General features: G+C 40.8%; 1 protein-coding gene across 1 annotated transcript in view; it reads left to right on the top strand.

Annotated features, from left to right (window-relative positions):
• The window catches only part of COL4A5 (collagen type IV alpha 5 chain), a 72,095-nt gene extending 53,672 nt beyond the window's left edge, over nucleotides 1-18,423 (top strand). The window contains exons 37-51 of the mRNA XM_063170915.1: nucleotides 727-853; nucleotides 2,107-2,187; nucleotides 2,746-2,844; nucleotides 3,423-3,473; nucleotides 4,199-4,384; nucleotides 10,664-10,797; nucleotides 11,142-11,214; nucleotides 11,363-11,434; nucleotides 11,792-11,920; nucleotides 12,218-12,316; nucleotides 13,608-13,820; nucleotides 14,141-14,318; nucleotides 14,868-14,982; nucleotides 15,260-15,432; nucleotides 16,944-18,423. Coding sequence (XP_063026985.1) covers nucleotides 727-853; nucleotides 2,107-2,187; nucleotides 2,746-2,844; nucleotides 3,423-3,473; nucleotides 4,199-4,384; nucleotides 10,664-10,797; nucleotides 11,142-11,214; nucleotides 11,363-11,434; nucleotides 11,792-11,920; nucleotides 12,218-12,316; nucleotides 13,608-13,820; nucleotides 14,141-14,318; nucleotides 14,868-14,982; nucleotides 15,260-15,432; nucleotides 16,944-17,025 — 1,812 coding nt within the window. The 3' untranslated portion in view covers nucleotides 17,026-18,423. The remainder of the gene's footprint in view (nucleotides 1-726; nucleotides 854-2,106; nucleotides 2,188-2,745; nucleotides 2,845-3,422; nucleotides 3,474-4,198; nucleotides 4,385-10,663; nucleotides 10,798-11,141; nucleotides 11,215-11,362; nucleotides 11,435-11,791; nucleotides 11,921-12,217; nucleotides 12,317-13,607; nucleotides 13,821-14,140; nucleotides 14,319-14,867; nucleotides 14,983-15,259; nucleotides 15,433-16,943) is intronic.
• Nucleotides 18,424-21,959: the final 3,536 nt, after the last annotated feature.

The raw sequence follows: 21,959 nt of genomic DNA, 5'->3' as shown, positions 1-21,959 counted from the left end.
AAATATTTATATATAACTTAATCAGGTTAAAGCAGAAGGTTGTTTACCAGACTTTTCCAGTTGGATTTACTTAGTGGCCTAATCTTCACTGTGACACTCCTGTAGTTGCTAAGGATTTATATAATTAATAGCATTGTTCCCATCTAATTATGTAGTTAATTCCTAAAAATTTCAGACATGCATTTAAGAACAAATTACTAATAATAAAGCATGGTTACTGCTTTTTAAAATTTTAAATTCTGTATAAAGTATTTTAATTAATATTACTTATATTATTCTTTCTGCCACCCACAAAAAAGTGAGAAAAAGATCTTCAGAATATCTTACAGTCTTCACTGATGCCTTGCAATCGATGTTGTGCACAATTAACTTAGCAAAAACATTGCATGATTAAAGCTGCACTGGTTTCATTTTTATTCTGCACTGTCATAGGATAAAAATCTCTGATCCTGCTGGAAGAAAGGAAGGTATTTTTTCTTCAACGTAGGCCTGTTCTGAGGAAAAACTATGATACAGTACACAAAATTATAGGGGAAAACTGTGGAAATCTTTACTATTGCTGGTTTTGCTTCATTTTGTGTTGAGATGATTCACATTAACTGGACATGGGGAGAGGTGTGCACAATATACTTGTGATCTTGATGTGATAGTAGGATGGGGAACATAAAATGAGGGCTTTCTTATCTTAAGAAATCTGGGTTTGTATTTCTGCTTAATGTTTTCTAGGGAGATCTTGGCTTGCCTGGATACCCAGGCAGTCCAGGTGCAAAAGGTATAGCTGGAAATCCTGGTTTGCCTGGATTTCCAGGCAGTCCAGGTGCAAAAGGAGAACCAGGCCTTCCTGGATTCCCAGGTAATCCTCACCAGTTTTTTTTTTTTCATTTCCCCTCTTGCTAATATTGATATGAACAGCCAAACACAGTGGGTAACTGGAGGAGATTCCAGCCTCTCAGAATTTCTGATAATCTGCTGCTTCTAAGCTTTGTGCTGTTGGAATTGTCACTGCAAAAGGGTGGGAATGCCTCTCTTATGAATGCCTTCTGAAATTGTTCCTCTGCTTCTGAAATTGTTCCTCTGCTCTGATGGGATGGAGCAGCTGTGTTAGTTAATACTCTCCATAGCACTCACTCTTACCTCCTCTAACACACAAATATTGGGGTGAAAAAAAATGTATTTATATTTTTTCCTTCATGAATCAGTAAAAAAGTGCCATCCTGGAAAACTTAGCAGTTTTTTCATATCATTTATTGTCCAAAAAATGTGTTCTAAAGAGAAATTTCTGAAATATAATTAAATTATGTTTTGCACTTTGTTCTTTAAAAAATATTAATAATGGTTGTTCTGTTGACAGGTGTTGGTCAGTTTTTTCATTCAAAATTTAAAGAAACAAAGTCTTTATGTTGGCTGCATTTACAGCACTAAAGGCTGTTTTACAAATATGCTTGGGATGCTTTGATGTAGAAAATTAGGGAATTTACAACTGTGGTCATGGCAACCGGAAGCTTAGCAGAAAACAAAACCTGACCATGAACCTGACAGTTTTTACCCTCTGTTTCATGTCATGCCTAAAAGGCTGAACAGCCACAAGGTGTATTGAGACACTGTCTTGGTCAGGCTCAGGTGTTGTTCAGAGCAGACACTGCAACAGATCAGTGTCTCCTGCCTCCCACTCAGTTCATGCTGTAGGGGTGAGAATCCATTGTAAACCCTAAGACCATTTTTACTTTTTCAGGATGGGAAAAGAGGATTGGGGAAGGACTATTCAATCCCAGTTCATAATGCTTTCAATTTGTTGTCAAGCAGAAACATCTGTCTTTAAAATGGTTACTGTTGAGTTGGTGTGTCCTTGGCCATGAGCACTCACCGGTTAAGAGGAGGCTTGAGAGTAGCAGTAAGGGCAGTTGTACCAGTATCTTTTTTTTTCTGTGCATCCTTTGCTTTCTAATTCATCTCCTTACCAGCTGTAAATCTGCAAAAGGATCATAAATACAATATCTTGGTAGAATTAGTTCTTCGTTAATCAGGGCATCTCAGACTGTAGCATTTCAAGATCTGCTGAAAAGTCAGTTTTGTTCATTATTTGATTGAAATGCCTGTACTTTACAGGAACACCAGGAATTCCAGGACCAAAAGGTATTGAGGGCCCTCCAGGTAATCCTGGCCTGCCTGGACCACCTGGGCCAGTAGGTGAGCATGGACAGTGCAGCAGAGATCAGCTGCTTCTGTGAAAAACATAACACATGAAGGCACTTCCTTTCTTTTTAGCATCATGGAAATGTATCTATATGTATATGGGTGCTCGAACACCATTGCATATTGAACTTAATTCACTGAAATTAAACAGTAAAGAAAAATTTTAACTTCATTTTGAGGACTTGTATTTGCTGTCAATTCATTAGCTATTGAAACAAGAAAATAACTGTTTCTGTACTTACTAGCTTTATTTATCCTATGTATTACAGTGGTCTAACCTGTTTTTATAGGAGCAAAATCCTAATTTATTTTAAAGGGAAGCATTATATTTTTAGCAAACAGTGACTGCTTGAAAAATCACAGGCCTAAAAGGCTTTTCTAAATTGTCAGGGCAGGAGAGAGAGAGAGAAAGGTTTAATTTTAAGATTGCACCCTTGTAAATCTTTTATTGCATTACCACACCTTCAGATTCAGATAGTGGTGAAGGGGATGCTGGTTTTCTTTACTGCAGTTTAGGCAAGACTGTGCTGATATGTTCCATCCCTGTTTTAGGTGATATTGGTCGTCCTGGCCCTCCTGGTCCTTCAGGGGAAAAGGGACAGCCTGGTCGAGATGGTATCCCTGGACCAGCGGGTCAGAAGGGTGAACCAGGTTAGGTGTCCTTCCTGTTTCTTTCCTGCTCTTCAGTCTGCATTGACATGTCCTGTTTGCTCTATTCTTTCTTTCCTGTAAGTGCCCTTACACCTTCAAAGCTGCTCCTGTGGTTCCTGGCTGCTGGGTGGCTCACAAAGGGTGCTGGCAAGCTGCCAGGGAAGCACAGGGCAAGAATTCAGCCAGCTCTCCTGGATTTCATTACCTGCCTTTAACACCAGCCCCTGCTCCTGTATTCCATGGTAGCTGTATTGCTTCAGCTCAGTTACACCGTGGATAAACAGTGTAATCCCTGCTCTAAAGATAGATCTGCAGACAAAAATGCAAACATGGTAACTCCCAAAATCTGAAAGAATGTGGATTGCAAGGGGATGGAAACAGTTATGAAAGTTAGGGATGCATTCAATAGCAAACCCTCCAACTTTGGGGAAGACTGGTGAGTGAATGAGAATCCAAGTCATCTCAAGGAATCACTTATTTAGATGAACTGCACTTTCATTGTTTCTAAGCCTCATATTCCTGTTTCTGGAGACCTGAAAGCTAAATGCTCATTTTTGTCTAAATCTGTCTTTTTTCAGGTCTACCAGGTTTTGGGCGTCCAGGACCCCCAGGACTCCCAGGATTGTCAGGTAAAGCTTTTCTTTTGCCTTTGTTAAAAAGCTTCAATGTAAAATGCATTTACACACCAAAACCAAGAAGGGTATGTTGTTTTTTCTGTAACGAATGCTATAGCTACAAGTAATTTTTTTTCCTCAGCAGACTGTTTTAAATTAACCACAGGAATAAAGACATTTTAATCCTGACCACTGTAATTTTGTAATTTAGCAATTATGCAGCCAGATTAAATGCATACAGAGCAATAGCCTATTGCATTGTGTGGAACTTTGCTGATTGGTGTCAGTAAATAAAGCATTCATACAACAGATGACAAATGAAGCTGCTTTGCAAGTATAGGTAGCATTAAAGCTTCTAAATTCTCCAGGCTTATTTGAAAATTTTGCAAGTATGTCTTAATTTTTAGCAGCATTTCAAAAAAAGGATGAAGTCTTAATACTGACAGGTCTCTTCACAGAAGCCTTATTTGTAGGCTTACAGTCTGTAATGATGTTTATGAATTACAGCATCACTGACTTAGGAAGACTTTTTAACATGTTATAAGCTATAGCACTTTCTCCTGCAAGGATTATTAGCCCTCACTCTTCTCTGAATGTTAGAGAATTTTACCGTCTCACCCTGCAAATAAGGGGAGTTGTGGCCCAACTTGTGCCTTCTGCAAAAGAGAAATGGCTTTGCAAGTTGGCTTTTGGGCTTTATGTAAATTTGTAACAGTATTTACAAAGATGACTTTTTACAGGGCAAAAAGGAGAATTGGGATTACCTGGTCCACCGGGACCCCCTGGACTTCAAGGCCCGAAGGGAGAACCAGGTTTCCAGGGATTCCCTGGTCTGCAGGGTCCACCAGGTCCACCAGGAATACCAGGGCCACCTCTGGAAGGTCCTAAAGGTAGCCCTGGCCCACCAGGTGTTCCAGGAAGGCCAGGTAAGAGCATGATCCATACCTGTGAACATCTGCCTATACTTTGATATTTTGCTGGTGGGACATCAGCCTTTAAATTGGCTCCGTTTATTTGGATGGATAAGGTCAAGCCTCATGGCATAGATGTGTGGGCAACTAGAGAATTTTGTTGCCAAAAAACCCCAGTATTTATAAATGAACTAGCCTGAGTTTCTCTAAATTTCGGATGCCTAGCAGCAAAAATCAAAAGCATTCCCCGCGGGAGGTTCTCAGCATGCTGCCCCAATAATCCTCACAAGCACGATCCGGCCTCTGAACGTCTGAGGCCTTGGCAGTGTCACACCATCAGCAAACATCACCGCGCACAAACACCAAATGTAACAAGCCCCATCATTCTGAGTCATGAAAATCAAATTCCCACTAGCATCCCAGCATGGTCAGATTGGACACTGCTCCTCATCTCCGGCCCATGTAACACAAGTCATTGCTCCATCGTGGCTCCCGTGGACTCCGCGCTCCATCACGCTGTGTTCATCTTTCCATACCATGTTTGCATCTTATTCCTGCACCAACTAATTCTGGGAGTGAGAAAACACTTCACTGAGTTAACATTGCTGAGCAACTACCTGGCCTGTGTTAGAAACTGATTTTGATTTTGTGTTATAGAATGTTTATTTGCGTTTAGATACTGCTCTTGAAAAAATCTAGTTTAAATGAACCTGCCACAGCTCCAGCTCAAGCTGAGTTCTGGATCTTTAATCCAGAAGTACTGTGCTACATCTAAGATTCATCTCACATAACAGGCTTGATATTCTCCCTAAAGGAGACTGCTTTCAAACCAAGCCATTGGTAGATGACAGGGATTTTTTTCCTTTGCAGATTAACGGTGAAGTAATATTTTTGTTTATTGCCCTCAAGTTATTCTTTAAATAAAAGACTTCTCAGAAGAAAGTTAGTTTTGAGATAGTACATTTGTAAAATAGCTGCAACACAGATGTTGTTGATTTTTGGGTATCAAGGGAGAGTTTAGCATTGCAGTATACACTTGAAAAAATTTAAAGGTTCCCATTTTCCTCATGCTTGCTTTCTGGCACAAGAGGAGGCAGTCACACTGAATAATGTTTCTTTGAATGGAATTTTATCAAAATATTTTCCCTAGAGCTGGGATTGAATCATGTGTTATTATCAATGGCAATATGAGTTTTTCTTTTGCAGAGTAGGCTATGAACTCATACACCCCAACTGTGTATTTAAAAAATGAGTCATTATAAACATTGGTTTAATTTATAGCACCTTAGAACTGGGATGCTGTTTGCCAGTACAATGAGGTTTTCTTTTAGTGCCAGTAAAAATACTTCTGTTGTGTTTCATCCTAAACCTGCTTTGTGTGTGACTGATGAGGGACAACCACTCTATGGGTTAATGATCCCCAGCCAGTCCCAATGTCTCCCTGGTTTCCTATTTGGTTGGTAGAATGAGGAGTGCATGCCTTCCCCCCTTTTCCTGGAGGAACTAACTGTTCCCTGCTGTGCCCCAGGGGCTCTAACCAGGCACTGGAGCATCCCTGCAGCGTGTTTGTAGCCCCAGTTTGCTTTGGACTTTCTGTTAATTCTTCTGTATATAGGGTAGTGCAGCAATTGAAATTTTGGCCCAGGACAGTGATTGGTCTGTAACAGTAAAGGCTTTCATTTTTAATAGTTTCTTATACAGAGGATATCTCCAAACTTTAAAGAAGTATTTAAGAGTACACCAAGCTAAGCAACCTCTGAGGTATAATAGAAGTACCAAGTGAGATCTCTGCTCTGCTGTAGCATTGGGGTTTTATGGAGCTGCTCATCTGTTCACACTTCCCTGCCTAAATCAAGTGTTTACTGATTCTGATCAGCTGGGAAGGTGGAGCAATGGTGGGACTCATTTTGTGCAGGTTTATCAGCAGGGGAAACAACCAGTGAGGTTCTGCTCAGCCATGTTCTCTCTCTTTTTCTCTTTCTTTCTCTTATTTCCATTTTTGTTGCATGCAATGTATAAAGTGAAGCATTTGTTTTGCTCAGTATGTGTGAACTAATGTGGATAAACCAAACTATTATTGCAGTTCTGGTACAATCAGCACTCCAGCCTTTTGTTTCTGATGGTAACAGAGTCTATTGTTGGAATGCTGATTTTGTAACATTTCAACATAAGGCAGTTACTCATAAAAGCAGCTGTGTGTGGCTGTCAAATTACCCCTTCCAGGGACAGAAATAAAACCAGAAGCTGTTTGCGTGTACTGTTTGTTGTTGACTTCTGGGTATATTCTAAGATTAGTAAAAGAGATGAAGTCAAACATGATGTAGCTCTCTGACTCCAGTTGAGTTACCCCTAAAATAAACATTGATAGATGGTGTTGGCATAGATTTAATAATTCACTATGAAATTAAGCCAATTTCCAGGGCAACAGCACACTGCTGTTACTCCACATGTCTGTTTTCCTTGCTATGAATAATAATAGTTTGGTGTTTTGCACACTGTATGTAAAGGAATATTGAGCTAAATCTAAAAAGAAAGGTTTAGTTGAATATGTTAGTTTGTTGATATTTCTAACAATTTTGATGTTTTTCCCCTTGTTCTAATGATGACCTTGGTGAATTCTGACCCCCTACTCCCAGGTCCCTCAGGTTAGCCCCGTAACGCCAAAATAATAACTTTGCATGAAAATTAATGTATTACTTTTGTAGTGTCTAAATGTAGATATGCAGAGTCATGTTTCAGACATACCTTTTAATTTGTGGTGGGAAAAAAATGCTCAGAGTTGGCTTTCAGCCCTCTCTTCCATGTTGTTGTGGGACTGACATTGGAAGGACACAGTTGCTCTGCCCATGGTGGAAGACCATGTGAGTCTAGATTTGCAAGGCTTTTATGAAGTGTCCCCAGCTGCGAAACTTGTTTTTAGCATTTTTTTCCCCTCAGTGCAGTTGGAAACAATATATTCTGATTTTCAGCTTTTTTTTAAAAAGCACATTGCACTGTCCTCCCATGACTTGCTGTATAATTGTGTGTTGTAGCTTGGGCAAGTGACAGTAGTAATTTTTGTAGCACCTGCTACTGTTGATTTTGGACACTCTCAAGTGACTTAAATAAATTAGATGCTTCTTCTATACCAGCAGTATTGGTAGGAAAATTTATATAGACTAACAGTGATGCTTTAGATTCCCAACTTAGAGCCTTTTAAGTTTGCAGTGCAGAGAAATCCTTATTTCCATTGTTTCACTTCAGTAGCTCATTTAGAGGAAATGAGGAAAGTTCTTCCTTCCACAAGTATTTAATGAAAATAAAGCTCACAGCCATGTCCTCCCTGACCCTAGGGCAGTGGGATAGAATTGGTGAGAACATTACCGAGACATTTATTGTAATCTTAGTGTATCAACATGGAGCACAAACTGGCACTTGGGAAGATTTTAACATCTGTGTCTAGACTGAAAATGACTTGGTATATCTATTTAATAATAATGATGTCTTTAGGTTTTGCTATGATGACTTTCAGGCAGCAAAGAACTGTCATGAAAATTTAATAAAGGAATACATTTTAGTTTTCAGCCTGCTGTCCTGAGCACCGCAAGGTAGCAAATTTGGTAGCCCCTGATGTTCGACTCCTATCTTTATGCAGCCATGTCAAAAAAAGGAAATGTGGCTTTACCTTTTAATTTAACTGTGGTCACTCAAGCAGTAACCACACTTTCAAAGAGAGCTGCCATCATGGGGTGCTGAGAGGAACTGAGCAATTGCATCAAGTTTTGTTCCACCCTGTGACTGTGATCAGCCAGAATTCAGTGATGAACATGTGTAGGACTGCTTTATAAATCATAGCAAAACTTACCTATCAGTGAAATATAGTTTATAAGTACTTAACAGTAACAATGAAATGTCCATGTCATTATTTTAACAACTGTATTACAGTTAATATTTAAATTAATTTACCAGATATGTAAGAAATAGTGCTGTGAGATAAACCTGTATATTTATTGTAGTTTTTAGCTGCAAATTGCATGGTGATATGTTGATATATTGAAATCATTTCACTGACATGAAATATGCAAGTGGCACAGGAGCTAAAATATATATTAACTTAGGAGCATTGTAGGGACAACCAGCTTATCTTTTGAGAGAGAACATTTAAATCATTTTTCTAAGGATGTTATCACATGCCATTTTCCATATAACCTTGAGCAGGTAAATTAGCATCTTGATATATTTTTATCAAAACAAAATAATGCCAACAGTAAAGACAAAAACACTAAATTTGCAAATTCTGCTGTGTTTTTGCTTACAGCATTTGCAGCCCTGTTGATTCATGTCAATCCTGCTTACAGTTTCACAGAGGGCATAAGCCTACTTTTCAGTCCTGGAATTGTATTCACAGATAGTTGAGGCTCATACCTGATTAGTAGTGATAAGTCCTTCTGTTAGTCACACTTCCCCTCTGCCCAAAGCAGAATTTTGCACAAGAGTGAGCTATAATTCACAGTTTTCCTACTTGCCAAGCACCAGGCTCTGAGAGTAGTGTCAGTGAAATGGTTGCATAGTCCAAACCCTGTTGTGAGCAGGACTAACCATTTATAGGCCTTAGCTGTAATGTTAAAGCAATAATATGTTCTTTAGTGAAGCTTAAGTTTGCTGTTAAATGAAGTGTCAAATTAGTTTCAGTAGAGCCTAGTCACCAGAATAACTAGTATCTGAAATACCTGTTTGTGTATTCATGTGTGGTTTTATGCATGCATGTGGATTATACTGTAAATACAAAATATGTTGGTGAAATGGGTTGTTGTGTAGTGTATATGCTGTCATCTGTACTATTTCTAACTAGTAATCTTGTTTTGTACTGTGATGTCTGACCCTTCTAACATCGATCATTGGGCTTTGGTGAACTCTGATCCTTCCAGGGCCTCCAGGTTAGACTCTTAACTCGGGCAATTTGTTTTACTGCATTGCACTTGATGTAAGAGAAACAGATGTTTTCTGTAACTCTGTGATTGTCTTTTTAAGGGCTGTGGTTACTCTGCAGACCGTGTGTGTTTGATTAGCATGCCCCAGATGGTAACCTGGTATTTTTTGCATGTGTACAGTACCAGACCAGTATGAAAGAGCAAAATAAACACAAAAAATCCTCTCATGGCGGGATGTTTTCTGTAGCTGAAACTGCTGCAGGATATGTGTGAAATCTGGTACAAAACTGCTGTTGATTTTAAAAGGGAAGGAATTCTATACTCAAATTTGCATGCAGAAACACAAATAATCAAATTTATCCATTGGGTATAGACTATGAGGATGTCAAAGGAGATTCAAAGTTGAGAAGTACTGAAAATCCAGCACACTGATAAATGTTAGATTTGTACTACATGAGAGAATGTCATAGCACTGTCCTGCAAAAAAATCCTTTTGTTAATCCAGTTATGAGCTCTAACTTGTAAAATGTTATTAGCTGTTCTGCAATTGCTTATGGTTTATTTTGCCACAAAAATTATACTGGTTACCTTCATTTAGATGGTGGGACAAAGGTGGAGGTCTCATCTTTGAGTTCTCCAGATATCAAAGTTTCTTTTATACCCACTGCTTTGTTTTCTATTAATCTAGCTGTAACAAAGGCAAAATATTTATAGACCAGCCCAGTTTCTCTATTAGATTTACACAATGTAAGTCTACTAAAGATTAAAAAAATCAGTTGCAGAGAGAGTCATTCAACATAAGGAAGTTTCTGCAGCTCATGTTATGTAGGCAAGGCAGAATGACAAGCTTCCTGCTGCCCAGCAGTCAGGAGACAGCACACGTGTGCTCCTTAATAGGTATGTCAAATTCTAACAAGAAAGCAGCACTACAGTATTCACACTGTACTGTGCTAGTGTTGAGACTAGCTTACAAAAGGAATTCAGGCTGTTAAGAAGCACTTAAGACATGGTGAATGTAATGCAGGTCAGCAGAGAGGATATTTGTACCATCTAATTTTGGGTTTCTTGGCTCCTGGTAAAGGCACTGGTCTGGTCACCAGTAAGCTGCTAATGCAGGTGAGCTGCACTGCCTTCTGGAAAGCCCTGCTTCATCAGCTAGATAAGGGGCCTTGGTTCCTGAGTTGGGTAGTGCAAATAATTCCTCTTACTTGTTTTCCTTTTAGTTTACCCGGAATTTAGCACTGAAATAAAGCTGGGAAATTAAGCCAAAATAAAAATATCTTTTTCTTTTGTTTTTTTTTTTTTTTTTAAACACTCAAGGCACAAACTTGGGGAAAATTAATGATATATACTGATGCGTGCATATTTGTTCTGCAATGTTAAGGTCCACCAGGCCCAGAAGGTCCACGAGGGCCACCAGGCAGTGGAGGACTTAAAGGGGAAAAAGGGAACCCAGGTCCACCTGGTCCACCTGGCCTGACTGGTCCAAAGGGAGATCAAGGACCACCTGGACGCCAGGTAGGACAAGAAATGGAGTTTTCCCCTAGTTAATTTTTAAATCCAATAAAAATGGAATATATTTGGGTGGAACATGCAGTTTACCATAATAAAAGCCAAAATGTGGTAGCTAACACCCTGTCTTGTAGCAAGCTGTCCCCCAGTATCGAGGCAGGATGTCCCTGCTGTATTCCCATGGGAGCTGGAGCTGTCCATGCAGCCTCGTGTTCCCTCTCTCACTGCCAGCCCCCCATGGCCTCAGCCCTCCACAGCCCCCAGTGGGCTTTGTTGTCCCCAGCCACCTGTTCCATCCTGGTTCTCTGGAGCTGCTGAGATGAGGAATAACATGAGGCTCTTCTCTTCAGGGGGATCCTGGGCGTCCAGGTCTGAATGGAATGAAGGGTGACCCCGGGGTTCCAGGCGTTCCAGGATTCCCAGGTATTTCACTGGCTATTCCCAGGTATTTAACCAGCATTCTGAGCAAAACCTCCAGACACAGTAACAGCCTGTTTAGGCCATTCCTGCAGCAGACTTTGTAGAACAGCATGTTCTTTCACTGGGTAACTGTGTGAATTTGATGTTTCAGGTATGAAGGGTCCCACTGGACCTGCAGGACCCGCTGGCCTCATGGGCAGCCAGGGACTGCCAGGCCCACCAGGTAGGAGTCCAGGGTAGTGGCACTGTCACTTGTGCTCCCTGTCAGTAGAATTTGTTACACAGATTACTTGGTCTCAAGCCACCAAAGTGAGTGAGCAAGATCTTCAGCATAATTCCAACCTGTACTTTTTAGCCCCTACCCTACAAGTAATTCTAATGTGTTTCATACTCTGTATCTGGTGTACATGGATTAACTCCTTGGTGGTGGGGGAGTCACCAAGAGTACCTTTTTGTCCTATATATACACTTATTCTTTCTTGCAATTATGGAGCTCTTGGCTGCTGATTTTGAAATAAAGAAACTGTTTCTAATGCTGACTTCCACCTTGTTTATCTAACACCAATCTTCCTTCTCTCAGGTCCACCAGGTTTACCAGGTACCATTGGACGAAGCGTTGTTGTCAAAGGCGATCCTGGTTCCCCAGGTCCTCCAGGACAGCCTGGCTCCAAAGGGCCACCTGGATTGCCAGGGCCACAGGGATTGCCAGGTATGATCCAAGGTGGCTGCAGAGGACATGGTCAGAAATGTGTCTGAGTGCAGGTGGCAGTGCTAGTGACATGGCACAGGCTGCAGAGATGAGTTACTGAGCTCAGCAAGGGACAAGAGAGAAATGCAGGTTAACAGATAAAAGATGAACAGAGCATTCCACCATACACATCTGGTTTAATGGGCTGTTCTTCTCAGGAAGTCAGGAAGAAGCAACAGATGAGTAATTGACAACTTGAAGATTTCTGTAGTGAGATTTCAAGAGATTTTATTTCAGTTATGCTTTTGTGTGTTCTAGGTCCAATTGGTCTTCCTGGTGACCCAGGGAGAGATGGACTTCCTGGTTTTGATGGTCCAGCAGGACGAAAAGGAGAGAGAGGTCTTCCAGGCCAACCAGGTAGGGTGCTGATGCTATGAGGACTCACTGCAAAAAGAGAGTCCCATTTCTGAATGGAGGCTAATACTGGGAAGTAAGATCTTTGCTTCATGGGAATAATGATGAAATCATTATTTCAGGATTTTCCTAATGCAAAAATATTACAAACACCTGAACACACTTTGATTTGGAATATTTTCAGCACCAATATATTGCTGGTCATTGCTGAATAACATTGTCAAGTGCTTTACCTCAAGCTTAATGGCATCCCCCCTTTGTAGCACAGATGATGCAGAGGGATAATGAAGATTGTAAGAAACTGAAGAGAGAGATTAGTAAAATAATGCTTATTTTGCATGGAAATTATGAGTGGGGAAAATTGGCTTCATGAAAATGTTTCACTAAAGTCAGACACTGGACTATCATTTAGGTATTTCTTAGAACTACTGAACTAGGATTTGAGAAATCAGACAAGGCACTGGGAAAATTTTCTAAAGGTAATAGATATTAATTAGCTCTCTATTGCAACTTTTGAGAAAAAAATATTAGAATTAAAGCAGGTGAAAAGAATACAAAAATCCATAACACCTCTTTTTCCTTTTTGTCTGAGCAGCTCTATGAAATGTTAGCATTATTTTAGTAAAAATATGTAAATAATGACTGCAGAATAACACAGTCTAAATATCTGTAGTTATATTTCCTGATATTGCTGTTCAAGAACAGCCTTTTCTTATACATTTATCAGTTATATTACTCATTTTTGCTCACATTCAAGGCTGTTCTAGCTTATTTCCACTTTTAGTAACCTATTCCAAAATTGGCAGCAGCTTTTCATTTTGATGAACTTTGGCTCAGGTGTTACCACAGCATGGCCTGGAGTAAGACTTGCCCCTGTTTCTGGCTCTGTGATTTATTTTGTGATCTTGATCTCTATTTCAACATTATCTTAAGCTGCATGCACAGTTATGTTTTGGAAGTGGGGAGCTGACTGAAGTCATTCCAGCACCTGCCGTGTTTTCTGCAGTTATTATAATGCCTGACAACCCTGAGAATATTTAGCTTCACAATACCCCTACAAAACAGAGAAGTTGCACTGTTACAACCACCTATGGCAATCTCACTGATTCAACCAAGCTTAAATGAAAAAAAAAAATCCAGGAAGACAGTGTGTTAGGAAATACCAGGTGCCCTAAAACAGAAAACAGAAGCACTCAATCATGAGACCAACGACCTTCCAGAGATGTGTTGGTCCTAAAAGAGCAAGCAATGGTGTTAATCAACACTGTGTGCTGTGTTTATCTCCTGTGGACAGGTTCACGAGGAGTACAAGGACCTCCTGGTCCTGATGGTTTACAAGGCCCACCTGGTCTTCCTGGAACAGCTTCTGTTGCTCATGGATTCCTTATAACTCGGCACAGCCAGACCAGGGATACACCACTATGTCCACAGGGAACAGCAAGAATATATGATGGATTCTCTCTTCTATATGTGCAAGGAAATGAGAGAGCACATGGCCAGGATTTGGGTGAGATATTCTGTATGCTCTCTAAGAGGAAACATGCTGCTTCTTCGAGTGCTTGGGTTCTTTGAAGACAGAGCAGTCTTGGAGATTTCTAGAGGAGGATGGGGATTGCATGCTGAGATCTGCTGTCTCCAGAGGATGCACACTGTAATTCAGGATGAAGGAATGTAAACCAAAATGAAGTTTTTTCCCCTATGACAATTTGATGGCCCTTGCTGTGCACTCACAGGAGGGAGAGGAAGGATCCACAAGTACTGCTCTCAAAGAATTGCTATAAAAAGCAATGAAGTGAAAACTTTGCTGTCTTGTGTCTGACTCTGTAGGTACTGCTGGGAGCTGTCTTAGACGTTTCAGCACCATGCCCTTCATGTTCTGCAACATCAACAATGTTTGTAACTTTGCATCAAGGAATGACTACTCCTACTGGCTGTCAACCCCCGAGTCGATGCCCATGAGCATGGAGCCACTGACTGGGCCAAGCATCCAGCCCTTCATCAGCCGGTGAGGCACAGCAGGCCAGCAGCTGATTTAGTATCTGAGAAACAGTATATCTTACCCCACGTGTTTCCAACATGCACCTTGGGAATTAACAGATAAATCTGTCATGTTTTGTTCTGGGGGAGACTACAAAAATAGGGGCTTTTTAAGTATTCATTGTCTGCAGAGGTTCATTTCCCTGCAGCAGTGATAAGAGGCTGTACAGCTTTTCTCAAACAAGCAATCTCTGTAGTCAGCAGTGTGAGATCACTGTGGAGAGGAAAGAGAACTTGGAAGCCACTGGCTTTAGGATTAAGGCACTCACCTGGGAACTTTGAGCTTCCAGTTTTTGTTTCAGGGACTGCTTCAGTATTTTACCCAGTGTAGTGAAAATACAGACAGATTTGAGCTCCAAACTACTCTTATTGCAGTTACAAAATATGTGAGAAATAGAAGTCTGGGTTAATAGGTGAGTTTTGTTCCCTTTTTCAGTGTAAGAATTCTTAATAAAACAAAACATACTCCTATTATATTTTAACATCACGTGTTTCTCTGGTATTCCCGTGTGTCCAGGTGTGTTGTCTGTGAAGCTCCTGCTATGGTGATAGCTGTCCACAGCCAGACCATTCAGATCCCTTCATGTCCTCCAGGCTGGGACTCCCTCTGGATTGGTTACTCTTTCATGATGGTAAGAACTGCCTCCTACTCCAGAAGCAGCTACTGCCTTCCCACCTGTGTCCTCAGCTGCTTTAGGACACTGATAAGTACTGCAAGGGTTGGCATTTTACCTTCAGCCCCTAACCAAGGTAGCCAGGACTGACAGCACACAGATCTCAGCGTCACTGAGGTTTATGGAGGTGTCTGACATCACACTATCTCTGCCAAAAATGAACAGTAGCTGACTGCTGTGCTATTCAGTTTTTAACACCTAAGATCCTTGTTTGTGTCCTTCTTCCCTCCACTAGCACACAAGTGCTGGAGCAGAGGGCTCTGGGCAGGCCTTGGCCTCTCCTGGCTCCTGTTTGGAAGAGTTCCGCTCAGCGCCGTTCATCGAATGCCATGGCCGGGGCACCTGCAATTACTATGCCAATTCCTACAGCTTCTGGCTGGCAACTGTAGAGGTGTCAGAAATGTTCAGGTAAGAAAACCTGTTTCTTGTCTATTGCTTTATTCCAGAATGAATGCTTTTGAAACTGAATTTATTCCAAAGATCAAAAGATATTTGTTTATAGGGATATAGGGAAATAACTTAGCTTGTTTTCCCCCTCACAACCAGTTTTTCAAGTGTTTCTTTGGTACGCCTTTAATATTATGTGAAAACTTGCTAGGGCACATTCTGTTTTGCAAGGAGCCAGATTCTTTTTGTGTGAGCTCTCATTCACATTTTGTTGTAGTACCTCCTCTGGAAGTAATCCTACTGTGTTTACTATATTTGGAGCCCAAAAAAAATTTTTTCATTTTTTTCTTGCCAAACCTTTCAATAAATCCAAATATTTTGAAAGGTGATTCACAGATATACAAGGGATAGGAGTGAAGGGCAAGATCAACTCTACTTAAATCTTTTGAGGCAGAGGTTCATATGACTTGTTTTTAAAAATCTTACATGAAGAAGGTTTCCTACCCTCCATGGCCAGCATTTCTTCCACACATTGCAGAAGGAAACAGGATGATATTTTGGCTGCAAGGAAGCCAGTGGCCATTGTGTCCTCAGCTTCTTTGCAGTCAGCATTTCAGCTGGAGTCTCTCAGCTTCTCCAACTTTTTCCCTTTCAAATTGAGTAGCAAATCATTTCTTCAATGAAGAATCATCTCTTTTCATAGAATAAATAGCTACTGCCCTGTTTGTGTGCTGATAAAAAAACTCTTTAATATTCCCACTGCCACCTAATTGAAAAGTGTAGCTTTGTGGCACAGGGCTGGCACTATGCTCTGAGCAGTGAGGGCCCCTAAGTTGGTTTTGTGTAACACCTACAATCCGGGAGGATACTTGACATGATAATTCATCACTCTTCAGTTTTCTGGCTAGTTGATTATTGGTAATTCACCAGTGAAAATTTCCTATTGGTAACTGCCATGCACCCTTGAGATTTGCCTTTAATGTTTTGTCCCTCCCATTAAAACAACTTCCTTCTTCATTCTGTTTTTTAAATAAACTTTTAAGCATTTGACTTGTGTGCACACATATTACACTAATTGCATTAATCTCCCACCTTGTTAGCCTTTCAAAATAAAAATAAATTATTTGGTAAAGCTACCACTTAAATGCAGCTCTGACTGTAGCAGTACTTTTGGTGTGTTGTTAAAGTACCCTTCAACTAAAGGCCAGAAATAGACCCAGATACAGTCTCAAATGTACACAGTTCACCTTCCCCTTGGGTTGTGTTTGTGCTCCATCATCTGCCAGACTGAAACAGTGCTTAGCATATCTTGGAGACACTGACACAACTGAGCATCTGTCACCTGCTGCTGGCAACAGACTGAATGAACCCTCTTAGAAAAACTCGCCAATTCAGGATTCATTCCCTGCTCACATTCGTCAGTTTTAAATGAAACAGTGAATTCAGTGGAAGTTGAACTGTAAACAAAGAAAAACCTAAACTGTAAACAAAGAAAAACCTAATGCAACCTTTCCTTTGTGTCTGTCAACCAGCAAACCTCAGTCTGAGACACTGAAAGCTGGAGACTTGAGGACGCGGATTAGTCGTTGTCAAGTTTGCATGAAGAAGACGTAACATCTTGGAGAATGTTTTATAAAACAGTTGAAAATTCCTAAGATGCACTGTCTTCCAGCTGCAACAATGGTGCTACTGTGCAGAAAGAAAAGAAAAAACAAATCCAAACTGTTTTTACCATGCAAATTCAAGTGTACCTCACTCATGTGCCAAACTAAGGGTTGTTCAGTATGTATTTGACAACAGGACTAAGATGAAAGAATTGACCTCTTGGAAACAGAAAAGAACACTTGAGGTTCACCAAGGATCAGAAGACGAATTTTTTCATTTCTCTCCCTGTACCAAAATGGCACCTTTTTGATCAACCAAGAGAATTGAGAAGAACACGACGCACTGAGTATGTTTAAAATAACAAGACTGCAGTTTTGAAAAACATTTTTCATGGTGCTACTAACCCTACTGTATTTTTAATATGAAATTTTAAGCTTATTTCTCTTTGTAAGTAATGAAATGTGTATATTGTGTAAACACCTTTTTAATCTAAACTTTCAGTCATCTAGAAACAAACCAGACTGATATAAAAATCCTTATGTCTAAAATTAAAAGATAAGACAGTATTTTATTATGAAACTTGTGGTACAGAGAGAATTTACCCCTCTTATGCCAATTTATTCATTTAATTTTTCATTTCCTTCTCAGTTGCCAACCTGATATATTTGGGGAATGCACAATTATTCTGAAGTAATTTTGATCAGGGTTTTAAATGTTGTACACCATACTAGCAGTGGTTTTATTTGTGCTTAGAAAACCCAATCCACTTGAAAAGGGGTTTTTTATCTTGTGAAAATATGTGAAATTATTAGCCATATTCTATATCCTTCTTTTAAGAATACAGGTCACATTCACATTTTAGTAATCAGTTTGGTTTAACCAAACCTGTCCTTTGGGAATATCCAGTTACCAAAGCATTTAGGGTGATGCTTACATGAAACTTCACCACTGAAGTGGTGACATATGTTTTATCCAGAATAGTATACACACTAAGAAACCTTCTGAATAAAATAAAGCATAAGCTGGTGGAAACCTTCCTATTTACAAATTTATCTTTTAATTTTATGTGAATTTATACACATCCACAATGTATTCACAGTATACAGCAACTCCTGTGTATGTATAGTTCACATAAGGCCTTGAAAGATGGTGCATGCAGTCTTTCTGATGTCAGTTTGTAAGAATCCTCCTATGTATGTCTAAAGAGTGTCACTACTTGTGCAATAGCTGAAAAGTGATCACTTTTGTATGCATGACTGTTCAGCTTCTATGGTCAGAGCGTTTCATTTACCCTCGTGTATAAACAGCTCCCTGGCAATGCAGGACTCTGTCAAGTGACAATACCTTCATATTTTCATTGTATATTGCCACCTCGACTTTCAATACAACCTAACTTGTGAATTAACATTCTGCTCTCTACAGGTGATGTGTATTTGTTTATTGAATACTGTTAAGTAATTTATCTGCTAATGGCTGTTCTTACCTTCCAGTTGTCCCTGTAAACACGGAGCATCTGACATCTCCTTGTTTTACACATTTGACAAAAGACATAGGACTGGTGACTGAGCAGGTGGCAGTGATATACAATGAGATTGGTGCTGATTTCTAAAGCTTTCAAGCTTTCAACTGAGTATGAAACTGAAGTTCTTTAGTTTAAAGTGCAAAATAATAATAGCTTTGTATTTTTTCATTAGCTGCAGTTATATCTGTTGGTAGAGAGTGGGAATTCAGCAATGTGTCTCTTTCAGCTCAGTTTAGTTTGGTTTGCTGATGCACGTAGTAATAAACTGAACCTGCTGCTACCTCCAAGTCAGGAACTTGTTACCAAAGCTGAAATAAAATAGTCTCTTGATGTAAACAAAAGCCCTTATCTTGCTGCTGGCTCTGCAGAAGTCTAAAATGAACATAGCAGCCAATCCTTATTCCTAAAACAGCAGAAAAGTGGATGCTAAGGCCAAGGAGCTCTCAAAGGAAAGGGCTCTGCCAGCCCTCCCTACCAACACCCCATCTTGTGTTTACCAACACAGTGTTTAAATGTGGGGACATGGAATAGAGTGGACCATGTTTAGTAAGCCAGTGTATAACTGGTAGCTTCTTTGTAAGATCTGGGCTTCTCTTGCAGCAGGTAAAACCAAGACAGGACATCCTCAGGGTACAGAGCACCCAGCCCTGCTGGTCTTGTGGCAGCTTCAGGGCCCAAAGCTGTGAGATGACCAGAGAAAAGTGAAGTATGTAAAGCAGCTGTGCTTGTGACAGCTCTGTTCTCTCTTCTGTTCCTGCAGCTCTGACCTTGACCTGGACAGGAGTCCTGAACCTTAATGAGCTTCAGGCACAGAATTCCAAAGGGGTGACCTAAGTAAGTGGTCTAGACATGAAGGAACATCTTTTATTTTGAGATCTGCAGCAGAGATTCAAGAGATATTGGGTTAATTCTCACCACACCTTCTGTGCCTTAGAGCAGGTAAATCACTTGACCTGTTGGATCGGAGTTGCTGATCTATAAAAGAGAACAAGGTTATTATTCTCTTCTGCTTCTTGATGCTTAGACTGTAAGCTCCTTGGGGCAGAGACATTGAGGGGGCTCAAATGTTGGTTGGGGCCTCTAGGTGCTATCCATCACTATATAAACATTAAACTACAGGTAAAAGTTTGTGTTTGCAGCTTTATTATTAACAAAGGAAAACAGTGCTTTGGCCATTGGATCCTTACAACAGTTTTCAACACCACCTAAACACAGTGCAGCTCTGGACACCACTTCAGCTCCAGTTAAGGCTCTTTTCCTGCTGTCTGGTATGTCTTTGCAAGTTTTTATTCTCATAACTAATCCTGTAGGTTTGGGCTATTTTAGTTAATCTCAGCAGGCAGCTGGCACGTCTGAGCTGTTGGGGACATGCTGCAGCCACTCGAGGGCACCGTGTGGCTGTGACAGCAGCACTGCCGGGGCTGGCCCTGCCTGGAGGCGGGAGCACTGCAGGAAAGCTCGGCAGGAGGGGGGTCCTCACCCTTCCTTGCCCACTACACAGGCCCACTTCTTGTCCTGCAGGTGGGGAACTGTGAATTGCAGCCAGAATGATGAGTGAAAAAGTGCAATTTTTCTAAAGGAATACTGGTTTTAATCCTAAAACCAGCATTCAGCAATCTTGTGCCTAGGCTGGATTTACACTGTTCTAGTGTTAAATAAATGTTCTGCTTCAGGCAGAGACTTTCAGTCCCTCTAGAAATCCTATTAAAAAGAGGAAAAAGCTTCCATCAACATTATATTCATTTCTAGAGTGGGATTTAAACTTCTTAAACACTTTTGCAGTCCGAGGACAACCTCAATGGGCACACAGGGCAGTGCAGCAGCTCTTCTGTACCCTGAACTAATGTCACACACAAGTGTTGTGCTGCAGAAGCTCTCAAGTCTGCAGCATTTTGTCCTCTGCTGTGTAAGTCAATTCCTCTCCAGTGACCATTTCCAACAGAGGGTGCAGGAAGGTTCTATTTTAAAAAGTAATTATACAACTTGAAAAAAAACAACATACTGATTTTGCAAGCAACAAATGCTCAAGTTCTAAAATCTGATGGTCTGCAAATATTTTCTATATCCTTTGATATCCAGCTGCAGTACTTTTGTAGTCAGCCTGCTGCCTGAACTGTGCTACCATCCTTGGGACACACCTGAGGGAGGGCTCTTGTGCCAGATTCAGGATGTAGCAGCATTATGTGTTTTCAACAGGTCCTTCCCAGAAAAGTTGTGCTTCAGATAACCCAGCTCTGCTGGACACACAATATTTCTGCTGCCATGGCTACTTCAGTAGAAGCACAAGCTGAAAACTGCACAAGAGACTGGAATAATTTTGTCTTTCCAGGTTAGTCCAGTGGAAAAAAGCAGGACACTTGCTAATGGGACACAGAGGCAGTGATTAGCTCAGGGGAGCAGTAAGTGTTCTACATTTAAAATGTAGGGTAAGTATCTGGAACTCCCAAGCTTTGGAAAGAAAGATTATTAACTCTACCCCTTTGCAGCAGCCAGGTGAGCAGTGCCTGAGGACAGCCTCAGCCAAGGTGACAATAACTGGGCAGCAGCAGACACCTGCTGTCCCTACAAAGGGCTCTGGGGGCTGAGGCTGCTCTGCCAACAGCAGCTTGGTGCCTGCTGAGCTCTTGCCTCACACTCAGGTTGTAACCATAATGCTGCTTTAAAAAGTTGGAAATTAACTCTGAAGAAACCAAAGTAACCAAAACTTGGTGTGTTTCTTTAGCAAAAGGGGATGAGGGGGAGAAGTTTCTATCTTCCAGACATGCTAAGCAAGCTCAGGCTCCTGCTTTACTACAGCTCTGCATGGACAAAGGAGGGGAGAAACTTCTATATATGTTTAAGGAATCACTGTTGTTATAGCCAAAAGAGGATGCAGGGATAAAAAACAATGCAATACAGATTGTATTGATACCTGGTACCTCTAACAAGGTCCTTCTTCCAGTGCTGTGAATTACTGACTCCCCAGTATTTGGTTATCCCCAGTACCACAGAGCTCAGGGAGATGCACAGGCCATGAGAATCGGGCAATGCATTGCCAAAGACTTTTAAGATGTATTCTAGTGACTGTCTTTGGATTAAATCAGGAATTCTATCTTTCCTTTTGGCTTTAGCTGAGAGCTTTCACTATCCTTCAGATGCATGAGAGCTCAGGCACCCAAAGGGGCTTGAAAAATCAGTATAAAATTGTCTCCCCACATTAAAAAATGCCACAACCCTTCAGCAGCTGGCCCATTTCAAATCCAATCAGTCAGAGGTAGTTTGCAGCACTTACTGTGACACTGTCACAACAGTCTGAACAGAGTTTGGATAATTGTCACTGTTTGTTTGCACTGCTGGTAGGGCTCTTTTTGCTGTAATTGAGCAGCACTAGTCTCTTTTCCCTCCCAATACAGGCTCCACACTATGCAAAGGGGCCCTAAGG

The sequence above is a fragment of the Melospiza melodia genome, chromosome 16 (genome assembly GCF_035770615.1).
Source record: "Melospiza melodia melodia isolate bMelMel2 chromosome 16, bMelMel2.pri, whole genome shotgun sequence".
Taxonomy (NCBI): domain Eukaryota; kingdom Metazoa; phylum Chordata; class Aves; order Passeriformes; family Passerellidae; genus Melospiza; species Melospiza melodia.
The sequence above is the reverse complement of the archived record's forward strand: the minus strand, read 5'-3'. Positions and strand labels throughout refer to the sequence as shown.